General features: G+C 35.4%; 1 protein-coding gene across 2 annotated transcripts in view; it reads left to right on the top strand.

Moving 5' to 3' along the window:
- The window catches only part of RSRC1 (arginine and serine rich coiled-coil 1), a 434,626-nt gene that overhangs the window by 11,702 nt on the left and 409,999 nt on the right, over positions 1 to 12,925 (top strand). For both annotated transcript variants that reach the window (XM_055569240.1, XM_055569241.1), the window contains exons 2-3: positions 1,199 to 1,394; positions 1,687 to 1,812. In XM_055569240.1, coding sequence (XP_055425215.1) covers positions 1,201 to 1,394; positions 1,687 to 1,812 — 320 coding nt within the window. In that variant the 5' untranslated portion in view covers positions 1,199 to 1,200. The remainder of the gene's footprint in view (positions 1 to 1,198; positions 1,395 to 1,686; positions 1,813 to 12,925) is intronic.

The following is a 12,925-nucleotide window of genomic DNA, read 5'->3' as shown; positions in this document are numbered from 1 at the left end:
CCTTTGCTTTTTGCTTCGCTTCTTTTCACAGCTATTTGTAAGGCCTCCTCAGACAGTCATTTTGCTTTTTTGCATTTCTTTTTCTTGGGCATGGTCTTGATTCCTGTCTCCTGTACAATGTCACAAACCTCCATCCATAGTTCATCAGACACTCTGACTATTAGATCTAGTCCCTTAAATCTATTTCTCACTGCCACTGTATAGTCATAAGGGATTTGATTTAGGTCATACCTGAATGGTCTAGTGGTTTTCCCCACTTTCTTCAATTTAAGTCTGAATTTGGTAATAAGGAGTTCATGATCTGAGCCACAGTCAGCTCCTGGTCTTGTTTTTGCTGACTGTATAGAGCTTCTCCATCTTTGGCTGCAAAGAATATAATCAATCTGATTTCTGTGTCAACCATCTGGTGATGTCCATGCGTAGAGTATTCTCTTGTTTTGTTGGAAGAAGGTGTTTGCTATGACCAGTGCGTTCTTTTGGCAGGTCTCTATTAGCCTTTGCCCTGCTTCATTCTGTACTTCAAGGACAAATTTGCCTGTTATTGCAGGTGTTTCTTGACTTCCTACTTTCTATACATTCCAGTCCCCTATAATGAAAAGGACATCTTTTTTGAGTGTTAGTTCTAGAAGGTCTTGTAGGTCTTCATAGAACCGTTCAGCTTCTTCAGCGTCACTGGTCGGGGCAGAGACTTGGATTACTGTGATATTGAATGGTTTGCCTTTGAAACGAACAGAGATAAAAAATTTCTGATACCTTGAACAGAGATGAAAATTTTACAATTTTCAGTTAGGAAAGTTTAACTGTAAAAGATAGTAAAATATCTTTTATCTTTAGGGAATGTGAGAATATAAGATTAGATAGTTGATCCCTAAACCAAGTATCATATAATTAATGATAAATGCAACTTGAACTATAAGAAAATTGTTGTAAGGAACCACCCTCAGGGTTGCCAGTTTTGGAGACATTTTAAAAAATTTAGGACGAGTTTACTTTATTCATAAATTGTGAAAACATTGAACTGATAGTGCTAGAAGACTGTACTGGAGCTGTTTCCCATGTCTTGTTAAGATTGGTACATTTAAATTTTACTTTACTAAGACATTTAAAATTTTTACAGATACAAAAAAAATTACTATATTAAATTTCATCCATTGTTCCATTATGTTGGAAATAATTTTCTTTGTATTTAAACCTATAGAAATGGGCCGCCGGTCATCAGATACTGAAGAAGAAAGCAGAAGCAAGAGAAAAAAGAAACACCGTAGACGATCTTCTTCCAGTAGTTCTTCAGATAGTAGAACGTACAGCCGAAAGAAAGGTGGAAGGAGATCAAGGTCAAAATCAAGATCTTGGTCCAGAGATCTTCAGCCTCGCTCACATTCTTATGATAGAAGGTGATTTTTGTAATTTTTACTTACGTAGTAGCAAGAGTGAGATTCCTTAGAGTTCATATGGTTTTGTACTTTGAAGTTTTATGGGTAAAATATTTTTCTTTTTGTAGTTATATATTTATGAGGTTTAAGTCTCAACCCAAAGATTTTATTTTGTGTTCTTTCAGACCTAGCCCATAGGTCTTCATCCTTTGTCTATTCTTTGTAGATAAGCCTATAAACCAGTATAGTTCTCATAACATAGTATCTGGTAACATTTTGAAGGCAAGTAATATTTGATTATGTTCTTTTTCAGACGCAGACATCGATCAAGCAGTAGCTCTTCTTACGGCTCTAGAAGAAAACGAAGCCGAAGTCGTTCAAGGGGTCGAGGAAAATCATACAGAGTTCAGAGGTCTAGGTCAAAAAGCAGAACAAGAAGGTATGCCATATCAACTATTTACTGCTTTGTAACAAAATTTAGTGACTTAGAGCAATAATCATTTATTTTTCCCTCCATTTTACAATTCTGACTCAGCTTACCTCGCAGTTCTGTTAGTTTTACCTAGGGTCATGCATGTGGTTGTAGCTTTCTGATAGCTTGATTGAAACTGGATGGTGCAGTGTGGCTTCATTCATGTATCTGGCTTTTGGTGTTGGCTGTTGACTCAGCAGCAGGGGGTCGGGTGGGGAGTGGGTGCCTTAGTTTCCCTGTGGCTTTTCATCCTTTGATAGGAATGGCTGGGCTTTTTCACATGATAGAGGAAGTATTTCAAGAACGTAAGAACAGAAGCTGCAAAATCTCTTAAGGTTTAGCCTTAGAAATAATACAGTGTATTTTGGAGTGACTGTGTCCCTGCTGAATTCATGTTGAAGTTTCAACCCCCTAGTGTAACTGTGTTTGGAGATAGGGCCTTTATGGAGGTAATTAAAGTCATAAAGGTGGGTGGGGCCCTAATCCAACAGGGCTGGTGGCCTTATAAGAAGAGAGAGAGAGATCTTTCTCTCTCTTTGAGCATACACCCAAAGGAAAGGCCATGTGAGACACTGAAAAAGTGGCCATCTACTAACCAGGAAGGGAGCCCTTATCAGGAACCAGATCAGCTGGCATATTGATCTTTGACTTTACGGCCTTTGTGAGATACATTTCTGTTGTTTAAGCTTCCTGGTATATGGTACTTTGTTATAGCGGCCTGAGCAGACTAGTTAGTACCTGATGTCATTCCACTTGCATTTTCTGGCTGTGCTCAAGGGCCAGTAATACAGAGTGTAGTCTATCTGTAAAGAGTTGTATGTTTTGGGTAATGCTAGAAGATATGGTTGAATAGGATGGGGACCATGGTAAGGAGGGACCACCGTTTTTGAGAAGAAGAGTGTTAGGACAAAAACAGTATTTTAGGAAAAGCAGTTTCTTTTGCGTAGTTTTGTATCCTGTTAGGCTCTAGTTTTGGCGTTATGTTAATTCGCAGCATGATTTTGTTATCTAGGCATAAAATTCTACAAGTCTCTCTGAATCTGAAGTTGGATAATAATAGTCAAGTCCAAATGTTTAGCTTTTCTGGCCTTGTACTACTTGGCCCCAGCCCCCTCTCCTTTGTACACACTCAACATGAAAGGAAGCCACTTTGTGTTACATGCCTTTTGTTCTCCATCCATGCCTCTGAGTTGCTCGGTTTGTTTATCTGAGCATGCTCTTTCTTCCAGTTTCTTATATTGTTTCCAATTTAAGTTTTCTTACCCTTTAGTGTTCAGGTCTGTTTAATCTTTAATTCTCTTCCTTAAATCATTTCTTAATTTTTACCTTTTCACTCCCAAGTCACATTTAATCCATCCTTTCTCATCCACCATCACATTTGACTCCTGATTCTTAAAAGTTGCATTATGAATATTATGTTGTTATTCTCATATATCGTAAACTCGTGCAGGGGAATCTTTTGGTACCAAACATTGTTTTTAGAAACTGATTATCAGAAAACAACTTCAACTGAAATTTCCTATCAGGGAGAACAGAAATAATAATCCATGCTTTTGTATGGTCTTTTTTAGTTTGTAGAGCATTTTCACATACACCTTATAAGTCAAACATAGTTTGATTTGGAAAATGCAAGCCACTGGGTTCCAAGCATCAGGCTTTTAACTTGGGGAATTAAAGGCTTATATAACTTTTGGAAGGGCTCAGGGAATTAGGGAAGCTATTACTGATTATTTTAGCCTGAAGTATGGAAGCTGCTTATTTTTTTAAGAACTTTTAAGAACTCTAGCTTTGTAGCACCAAAGTGTGTAGTTCTCAAGAAACTACTTACCTGGAGGCTGCTTCTCTTCTCAAGTATCTACCTGCAACTGCGTCCAGATGGGAATCTGGAGAGGTTAATTTCTTCTATTTTACAGCGCAAGGAAGGTCTGAAAAGAAATGGCAGTGGTGTCTAGTCAGCAACAAACTCTCCAGCACACATTCATTTTACTACTGGTTTTGAGTTTTGTAACCCTGTCAGGCTCTCATGCAGGTTTATACCTGCATTTTGTATATGAGGAAACAAGTTCAGAGGTTTATTCAAAATAGCAATTTCTCAGTCTGTTGTATCTCTTATAATGACACTTACTTCAGCATATAACTGCAATAACTAAATAGTCTGGAGACGTTGAAAATCACTATGTTTTGAGAAAATACTTCTATCCATGTTTGATACATGACATAATTTTGGAAAATGTATTTTAAGACTTTGTTCTTCAAAATGTTTAAACTGAAAGAGTTTCTAGGTTAATCTTACTTTAACAAGAAAATTAGGCAACTCATTTCTTGAAAAGTTTAGTTAATTAAGGCTTTAATTTAAATAAAGAAGATGTAGGTACATTTGTTCCTCAGTATCTTTAGGAGATTGATTCCAGGACCTGCTGCCAATTCCAAAGTCTGAAGATGCTTGGGTCCCATAGTGGCCTTCCCTTTCCACAGTTCTGCATCTACATATCCGGCCAGCTGCAGTTTATATAGTACTGTAGTATTTATTGAAAAAAGATCTACAGTTCAAAAAAATCTTCACAGTTCAAACTCACGTTGTTCAAGGGTCAACTGTAGTGAGTTTTTCAAAGGAAAAGTATAGTACTATGTGATTCTAAATTTTGTTAATGATCTCTGTGCTTTTTAATAAAAGAGTGATATCAGTCATGAGAAGTCAAATACTTTCACAAAACTTTGTTGTTACACGTCTAAAAAGTAATTGAAAGATGAAGCATGTTTTGAGGGATGGCAGGAAGAGAGAAGTCAAATATTTAAAGTTTGTTGCAAGTTTCCATGGGTAAGTTATAGAGTAATTTGATGATTTTGCTTTTTAGTGCAATTTTTATGTTCTTCTCAAAGTACTCAAGTTGTGACATGTATCATATCACTTCCTTTTACAACAGTGAGAAGCTTACTGTTATTCACAGTATATTTACTTATTTCCTCAATTTTAGAATACACAGAATGTAGTTACAGAACTGCTTACATGTACCACTATAAAAAACAAACTTATCTCAAAGTAGAATTGCTGAATTTTTTTTGAGGTGCCTGTATCAATTTACATTCCCACCAACAGTACATCGTTGGCAACATGTTATTTGTTTTCTTTTGGTAAAAGCCATTCTGACAGGTGTGAGGGGCTATCTCATTGTGGTTTTGATTTGCATTTTCCTCATGATTAGTGATGTTGAGCATCTTTTCACGTGTCTGTTGGTCATCTGTATGTCTTTGAAAAAATGTCTGTTTGGGTCCTCTGCCTATTTTGTAGTCTAGTTTGGTTTTTTGATGTTAAGTTGTATGAGTTCATTGTATATTTTGGATATTAACCAGTTATCAGATATATCATTTGCAAATATCTTCTGCAATTCAGCAGACTGCCTTTTTGTTTTGTTGATAGTTTCCTTTGTTGTGCAAAAGTTTTTTAGTTTTGTGTAGTCCTATTTGTTTATTTTGGCTTTGGTTTCCTTTGCTCAAAGAGACTTGTCCAAAAAATACTGCTAGGACCAATGTCAAAAAAGCATACTGCTTCTTCTAGAAGTTTTATGGTTTCAAATCTTACATTTGAACTTTTAATCCATTTTGAGTGTATGTTTGTGTATGGTATGAAAAAATAGTCCAGTTTGATTATTTTGCATGTAATTGTCCAGTTTTTCTACACCACTTATTGCAGAGGTTGTCTTTTCCTTAGTGTATGTTCTTATCTTCTTTGTTGTAAATTAATTACCCGTGTAAGTGTGGTTTCATTTCTGGGCTGTCTATTTTCCACTGATCTATGTGTTTGTTTTTAGGCCAAACCTATATTGTTTTGATGATTATAGCTTTGTAATATAGATTGAAATCGGGAAGCACAATTCCTCCAACTTTTTCTTTTTTCTCAAGATTGTTTGGCTATTGAGGTTTTTTTGTGTTTCCATACAAATTTTTTGGATTGTTCTACTTCTGTGAAAATAACATTGGAATTTTGATAGAGATTGCATTGAATCTGTATATTATTTTGGGTAGTATGGATTATATTAATTTTATACCCTGCTACCTTACTCAGTTCTTTTATTGTTTGAATTAGTTTTAGTATTGATTCTCTAGGGTTTGTCACATACAGTGTCATATTCTCTGCAAATAGATATGATTTTGCTTCTTTTCCAATTTTTATTCTTCCGTTTGCTTTCTCTCATCTAATTACATTGGCTTTTACTTCCAGTAAAATATTGAATACCAGAGGAGGTGATATACATCCTTATCGTTTTCCTGATTTTAGTGTAAATGCACCTGTGCCCAATCGCTAAGTCATGTCAGACTTTTTGTGACCTCAGTGACTGTAATCTGCCAGGTTCCTCTCTACATGGGATTCTCCAGGCAAGAATACTGGAGATGGAAATGGCAACCCACTCCAGTATTCTTACCTGGAGAATCCCATGGGGATTTATTTATATGATTATATGAATATATATATATATATATATATATGATAATATTATATATATGTATATATATGATCATGTTCAGAGAGGATCTGTAACTTTGTTTTTATTTTTTCCAGAAATGGATATTGAATTTTGTTGAAGGCTTTTTCATCATCTGTGAATAGAATCAAGTTTTTTTCCCCCTTAGATCTTAAGGAACTGATCTTGGTTTTCTGGATTAAATCTTAGTTGTTCCTTGTGTAGTATTTTCTTAATGTGTTCACTAATTTTTAAGGTGAGTACTTTTACAATTACAGTCATATGTGATGTTGCTCTTTTTTTTTTTTTTGTACTGTGTTTATCAGTTATTACTTATTATTCTTGCTTCATAAAAAGAATTGGGAAGGTTTTCTGGTATTCAGAGTTGTAGATTTGTGAAACCATCTGGGCCGGGTGCTTTTTTATTTTTTGATAACTTTGTTTCTTCAGAAATTGGTCAGTTTAAACTTTGTATTTCTTATAGACTTAATTTTGGTAAACTATATTTTTCTGGTGTATTAACTATTTCACCTGTATTTTAAAATTTATTTGTCTAGAAATCTGCAAAGTAGTTTCTTATGATTTAAGCATTTTTCCTTCTGTTTCAATGCTTATTTTCCTCTTGTCACTTATTATTTTTTATATTTATGCTTTCTCCTTTATTTAAGTTAGTTGACTGTCTATTTTGTTAATTTAAAAGCAAACATTTAAATTGATTATTTAGATCTTTTTCTCCATTTTCTATCTTATTAATTCCTGCTTTTATTCTTATTTTCTGCTTTGTGCTTTCTTTGGTTTAGTTTGTTGTTCCTTTTCAAGTCTTTGAACTGCTAATTATTTATATTTCTGCCTCATTTCTATTGATAAAAGTGTTTAAATTAAATGAATTTTATTTTAATTGCTGCTTCAAATATATCTCATAGATTCCTTCCAGCACGTTTTTGTGATAAATTTCAAGCATTGAGCAAAATTGAATTTTACAGTGAAGACCCATATATCTATCACCTTGATTGCCTTTTTTTTTTTTACTTTACAATTTACTCATTTATCTATTTCTCTCTCTATGCATTAAAATATCCTAATTTTTTTATGCATTACCAGTTGCAGACATTAGTAGGCTTTCCCCTTAAATCTTTAGCATGCTTATCAGTAAGTAGAGTTTAGTATTTCTTTATAAATTTTTCCTTTTGAAAACAAAAACAAATTTCTCTTTGAGGCAAAATTTATATACATTGAAATGCACAAATTCTAAGCATATACATGCTAAGTTCTGATGCATGCATTACCTACCAACATGTATTACTGTTACCCAGAAAATTCCCTCATTGTTGTTCAGTCACTGAGTCATGTCCAGCTCTTTGTGACTTTATGGACTCCAGCATGCCGGGCTTCCCTGTCCTTTACCATCTCCTAGAGCTTGCTCAAACTCTAATCCGTTGAGTCAGTGATGCCATCCAACCATCTCATCCTCTGTCATCACCTTCTCCTGTCTTCCATCTTTCCCAGCATGAGTCTTTTCTAATGTGTGAGCTCTTCGCATCAGGTGGCCAAAGTACTAGAGTTTCAGCTTCAGCATCAGTCCTTCCAATGAATATTCAGGGTTGATTTCCTTTAGGATTGACTGGTTTGATATCCTTGCTGTCCACGGGACTCTCAAGAGTCTTCTCCAATACCACAGTTTGAAAGCATCAGGTCTTTGGTGCCAAGCCTTCCCTCATAGTTGTTGCCGATTAATTCCTGCTTGCATTCTGCTTAGAGGTAACCACTGTTTTCACTTTTTTCTGCTGTAGATTATTTTTTATGAGTGTTGAAAATTTCTATTCAGCATACTTCTGAGATTCAGTCATGTTGTTGTGTATATTAGTAGTTCAGTTCAGTTGCTCAGTCGTGTCCAACTCTTTGCAACCCCATGAACTGCAGCACGCCAGGCCTTCCTGTCCATCACCAACTCCTGGAGTCCACCCAAACCCATGCCCATCAAGTAGGTGATGCCATCCAACCATCTCATCCTCTTTCGTCCCCTTCTCCTCCTGCCCTCAATCTTTCCCAGCATCAGGGTCTTTTCCAGTGAGTCAGCTCTTCGCATCAGGTGGCCAAAGTACTGGAGTTTCAGCTTCAACATCAGTCTTTCCAATGAATATTCAGGACTGATTCCTTTACGATGGACTGGTTGGATCTCCTTGAAGTCCAAGGGACTCTCAAGAGTTTTCTCCAACACCACAGTTCAAAAGCATCAATTCTTCGGCGCTCAGCTTTCTTTATAGTCCAACTCTCACATCCATACATGACCACTGGAAAAACTATAGCCTTGACTAGACGGACCTTTGTTGACAAAGTAATGTCTCTGCTTTTTAATATGCTGTCTAGGTTGGTCATAACTTTCATTCCAAGGAGCAAGTGTCTGTTAGTTTCATGGCTGCAATCACCATCTGTAGTGATTTTGGAGCCCAGAAAAATAAAGTCAGCCACTGTTTCCACTGTTTCCCCATCGATCTGCCATGAAGTGATGGGACCAGATGCCATGATCTTAGTTATCTGAATGTTGAGCTTTAAGCCAACTTTTCCCTCTCCTCTTTCACTTTTGTCAAGAGGCTCTTTAGTTCTTCTTCACTTTCTGCCATAAGGGTGGTGTCATCTGCATATCTGTGGTTATTGGTATTTCTCCCGGCAATCTTGATTCCAGCTTGTGCTTCTTCCAGCCCAGCATTTCTCATGATGTACTCTGCATAGAAGTTAAATAAGCAGGGTGACAATATACAGCCTTGATGTACTCCTTTTCCTATTTGGAACCAGTCTGTTGTTCCATGTCCAGTTCTAACTGTTGCTTCCTGACCTGCATACAGGTTTCTCAAGAGGCAGGTCAGGTGTTATTGTTGAATGTGAAAGTGAAAGTTGCTCAGTGTCCAACTCTTTGCAACCCTATGGACTATACAGTCCACGGAATTCTCCAGGTCAGAATACTGGCGTGGGTAGAAGGTTCCCTTCTCCAGGGGACCTTCCCAACCCAGGGATCGAATCTATGTCTCCTGCATTGCAGGCGGAGTCTTTGCAAGCTGAGCCACATGTGAAGCCCAAGAATACTGGAGTGGGTAGCCTGTCCCTCCTCCAGCAGATCTTCCTGACCCAGGAATCGAACTAGGGTCTCCTGCATTGCAGGCAGATTCTTTACCAAGTGAGCTATCAGGAAAGCTTTTATTGTTGAATAGTATTCTATTGTATGCATTTATCACATTTTTCTAGATTTTTATGTAGATGTAATGATATAATAGAGATATTTTGCAAGTGGCTTCATACAGTAAACCTAATGCTTTGATTTATGTATCACTATTTTGTTCTTGTTTATTGCTAAGTAGTGACCATACCATTGTTTATCTATTTTCTTGTTATGCTCTCCTAGATTATTTATGGGTTGGGCTATTATGAATAAAGCTACTATAAACATTTCTTTTACACATCTTTTTTGTAAATATCTAAATTCATTTCTCATAAGTGAAAATCTAGTTGTTCAATTTCTGAGTCATAGTATAGGTACCTGTTTTAGTTTTATAAGAAAATTAGTTTTCCAAATGATTTTCCATGGCTGTATCATTTATATTCCCACCAGAAATGTATATGAATTCCAGTTACTTACACACTCACCCATACTTGGTGTGTTAGTCTTATTAATTTTAGCCAAAGCTGTCAACTTGTAGTGCCATTTCATGGTTTTAAATTGTATTTGTAATTTTAGCTTTTTTGTTTGTACCTATGGTACATGTTTTTTACTGTGGTAAAAAACACATAAATGATAATTTTAAACATATTTTCAGGGCACATTTTCGTATTGTTAAGTATATGCACATTGTTTTACAAAAGATCTGTAGAACTCGTTGATATTTCGTGACTGCGACTCTATACCTTTGGAACAACTGCTCCCAGTTTCCCCCTCCTCCCCTCTTCTGGCAGGCCCTTCTGCTTTGTTTCTGTGAATTTGATTGTATCAGACAAGTCATATATAAATGGAATTATGCTCTGTTTACCTTTTTATAATTTGCTTTTTCACTTAGCATTATGTCTGAAATTTCATGTATGTTATGACACAGGACAGAATTTCCATCTTTTTCAAGGCTGAATAATATTCTGTTCTATGTGTATACCACATTTTCTTTGTCTATCATCTTCTGATGGAAATTTAGAGTGTTTCCACATCTTGGATATAGTGAATAATGCTGCAGCGAAAATTAGTGTGCAAATACTTCTTCAGTGTCCTGCTCTCAGTTCTTTTTGGTTATATAATCTGAAGTGGGACTGCTGGACTCCTATGATAGTTCTGCTTTTAATTTTTTGGGAACCTCCATACTGTTTTCTATAGTCGCTTGCACCAGTTTACATCTAACCAATAGCACACAAGGATTCCAATTTCTTTACATCCTTGCCAACACTTAAATTTTTTATTTTTTTGATAGTGCCTATCCTAACAAGTTTAACAGGGTATCTTTGTTTTTGATTTGCATTTTGCTGATGATTTAGTAATGTTGAGAATCTTTTTATTTGCCTATTGGCCATTCATAGCTCTTCTTTGGAGAAATGTTTATTTGAGTCTTTTGACCAATTTTTATCTTGTTGCTTGTTTTTTGTTTGTTTGTTTTTGAGTTATAGAGATTAAAAAAGTCTGTATATTAACCCCTTATCTGAGCTATGGTTTGCAAATGTTTTCTACTTGATAGATTGTCTTTTCGCTGTGCTGATTGCTTCCTATACAGAAGTTTTAAGGTTTGATGTAGTCCCATTTATCTTAATTTTTTTTTTAAACTTGTGCTTTTGATGTCATATGTAAGCAATATTTGACCATTTCAATGTCACGATGCTTTTCCCCTTCTAGAAGGTTTGTAGTTTCAAACATTAGTTAATATTTATATATGGTGTAAGAAAAGGGTCCACCTTCATTCTTTTGCATGTGAATATACAGTTTTCCCAACATTGATTGTAAAGGTTGTCATTTCTTCATCATGTAGTCTTGTTACCACTGTTGAAGATCATTTTACCATATACTCAAGAGTTTATTTTTGGGCTGTCTGTTCTGTTCCATTGGTCTATATGTCTATCTGTTTGCATATATTGTACTTTGGTTACTGTAGCTTTACAATATATGTTGAAATCAGGAAGTATGAGGCCTCCAGTCTTGTTCCTTTTCAAGATTGTTTTGGCTACTGGAGTCTTTTGACATTCAATATTAATTTTAGAATTTTTTTTCTGCTTCTAAAAAAAATGCCATTTGGGTTTTGATAGGAATTGTTGTGAATCTGTAGATAGCTTTGGTAGTATGGACTCCTGTCACAGTTTAACAATATTAAATCTTTGTAAGCCATGGATATGGGATGTTTAACACTTTATTTATCACATTTAATTTCTTTCAGCAGTGTCTTGCAACTTAGAGTATATAAGACTTTTGCTCCCTTGGTTAACTTTATTTGTAAATTTTTTTTTAATGGTATTGTACATGGGTTTTTTTTTTTTCATTTCTTTTCCAGATTGTTAGTATATATAAATGCAAATTATTTATGACTGTTAATTCTGAATTCATTAGTTCTAATTTTTTGGGGGGTGGTATGTGTGTGTGCGTGTGTGTGTGTGTGTGTGTGTATGTATAATCTTAGGATTTTCTGCATATAAGATCATGTCATCTGTAAACAGGTATCTTTCCAATTGGGATGCTATTTGTTTATTTAGTCTTTTTCATGTCTAGTTGCTCTGGCTGAGAATTCCAGTACTGTGTTGAGTGTGGGGATACTTGTCTTGTTCCTGAACTCAGAGGAAAAACTTTCAATTTTTCACTGTTGAGTATGATGTTAGCTCTGGGTCTTTCATATATAACCTTTATTATTTTGGAATACTTTCCTTCTATTGCTAATTTGTTGACTTTTTATTATGAAAAGGTGTTGAATTTTATGAAAAGATGTTTTTCTTCGTCAGCTGAGATGATCATGTGGTTTTTGTTCTCTATTTCTGTTAATATAGTATGATTTTTCCATATTTTGGGCTTCCCATATAGCTTAGCTGGTAAAGAATCCTCCTGCAATGCAGGAGAACCTGGTTCGATTCCTGAGTTGGAAAGATCTGCTGGAGAAGGGATAGGCTACCCAGTCTAATATTCCATATTTTCCATATTTAAGATTCTTTTCATTCAAGGATAACTCCTGTTTGGTTATGTTGTATAAGTGTTTCAGTGTACTGCTGAATTTGGTTTGATAGTGTTTTGTTGATTTCCCTTGCATCCATGTTATTCACAGATATTCATCTGTATTTTTATTTTCTTGTGGTGTCTTTGTATGGTTTCAGTATCAGGGTTATAATGCTGGCTTATAATGTGAGTTTGGAAGAGTATCCTCTTCTTCAGTTGTTTTGGAACAGTTTGAGAGGAATTGACATTAATTGTTATTTAAATGGCTGATAGAATTCTCCAGTGAAGCCATCTGGTCCTGGGCTTTTATTTGTTGGAAAGTTTTTAATTACTGATTCAGTATTCTCCTTGCTTGTTCAGATTTCCTCTTTCTTCATAATTTAATCTTGTTAAATTGTATATTTCTAGGAATTTATCCATTTTTTTCTGTTATTTAATTTGTTGGCATGTAATTGCTCAT

The sequence above is a fragment of the Bubalus kerabau genome, chromosome 2, assembly GCF_029407905.1.
Source record: "Bubalus kerabau isolate K-KA32 ecotype Philippines breed swamp buffalo chromosome 2, PCC_UOA_SB_1v2, whole genome shotgun sequence".
In the NCBI taxonomy this organism is placed as follows: domain Eukaryota; kingdom Metazoa; phylum Chordata; class Mammalia; order Artiodactyla; family Bovidae; genus Bubalus; species Bubalus kerabau.
This window is presented reverse-complemented; position numbering and strand designations above follow the sequence as displayed.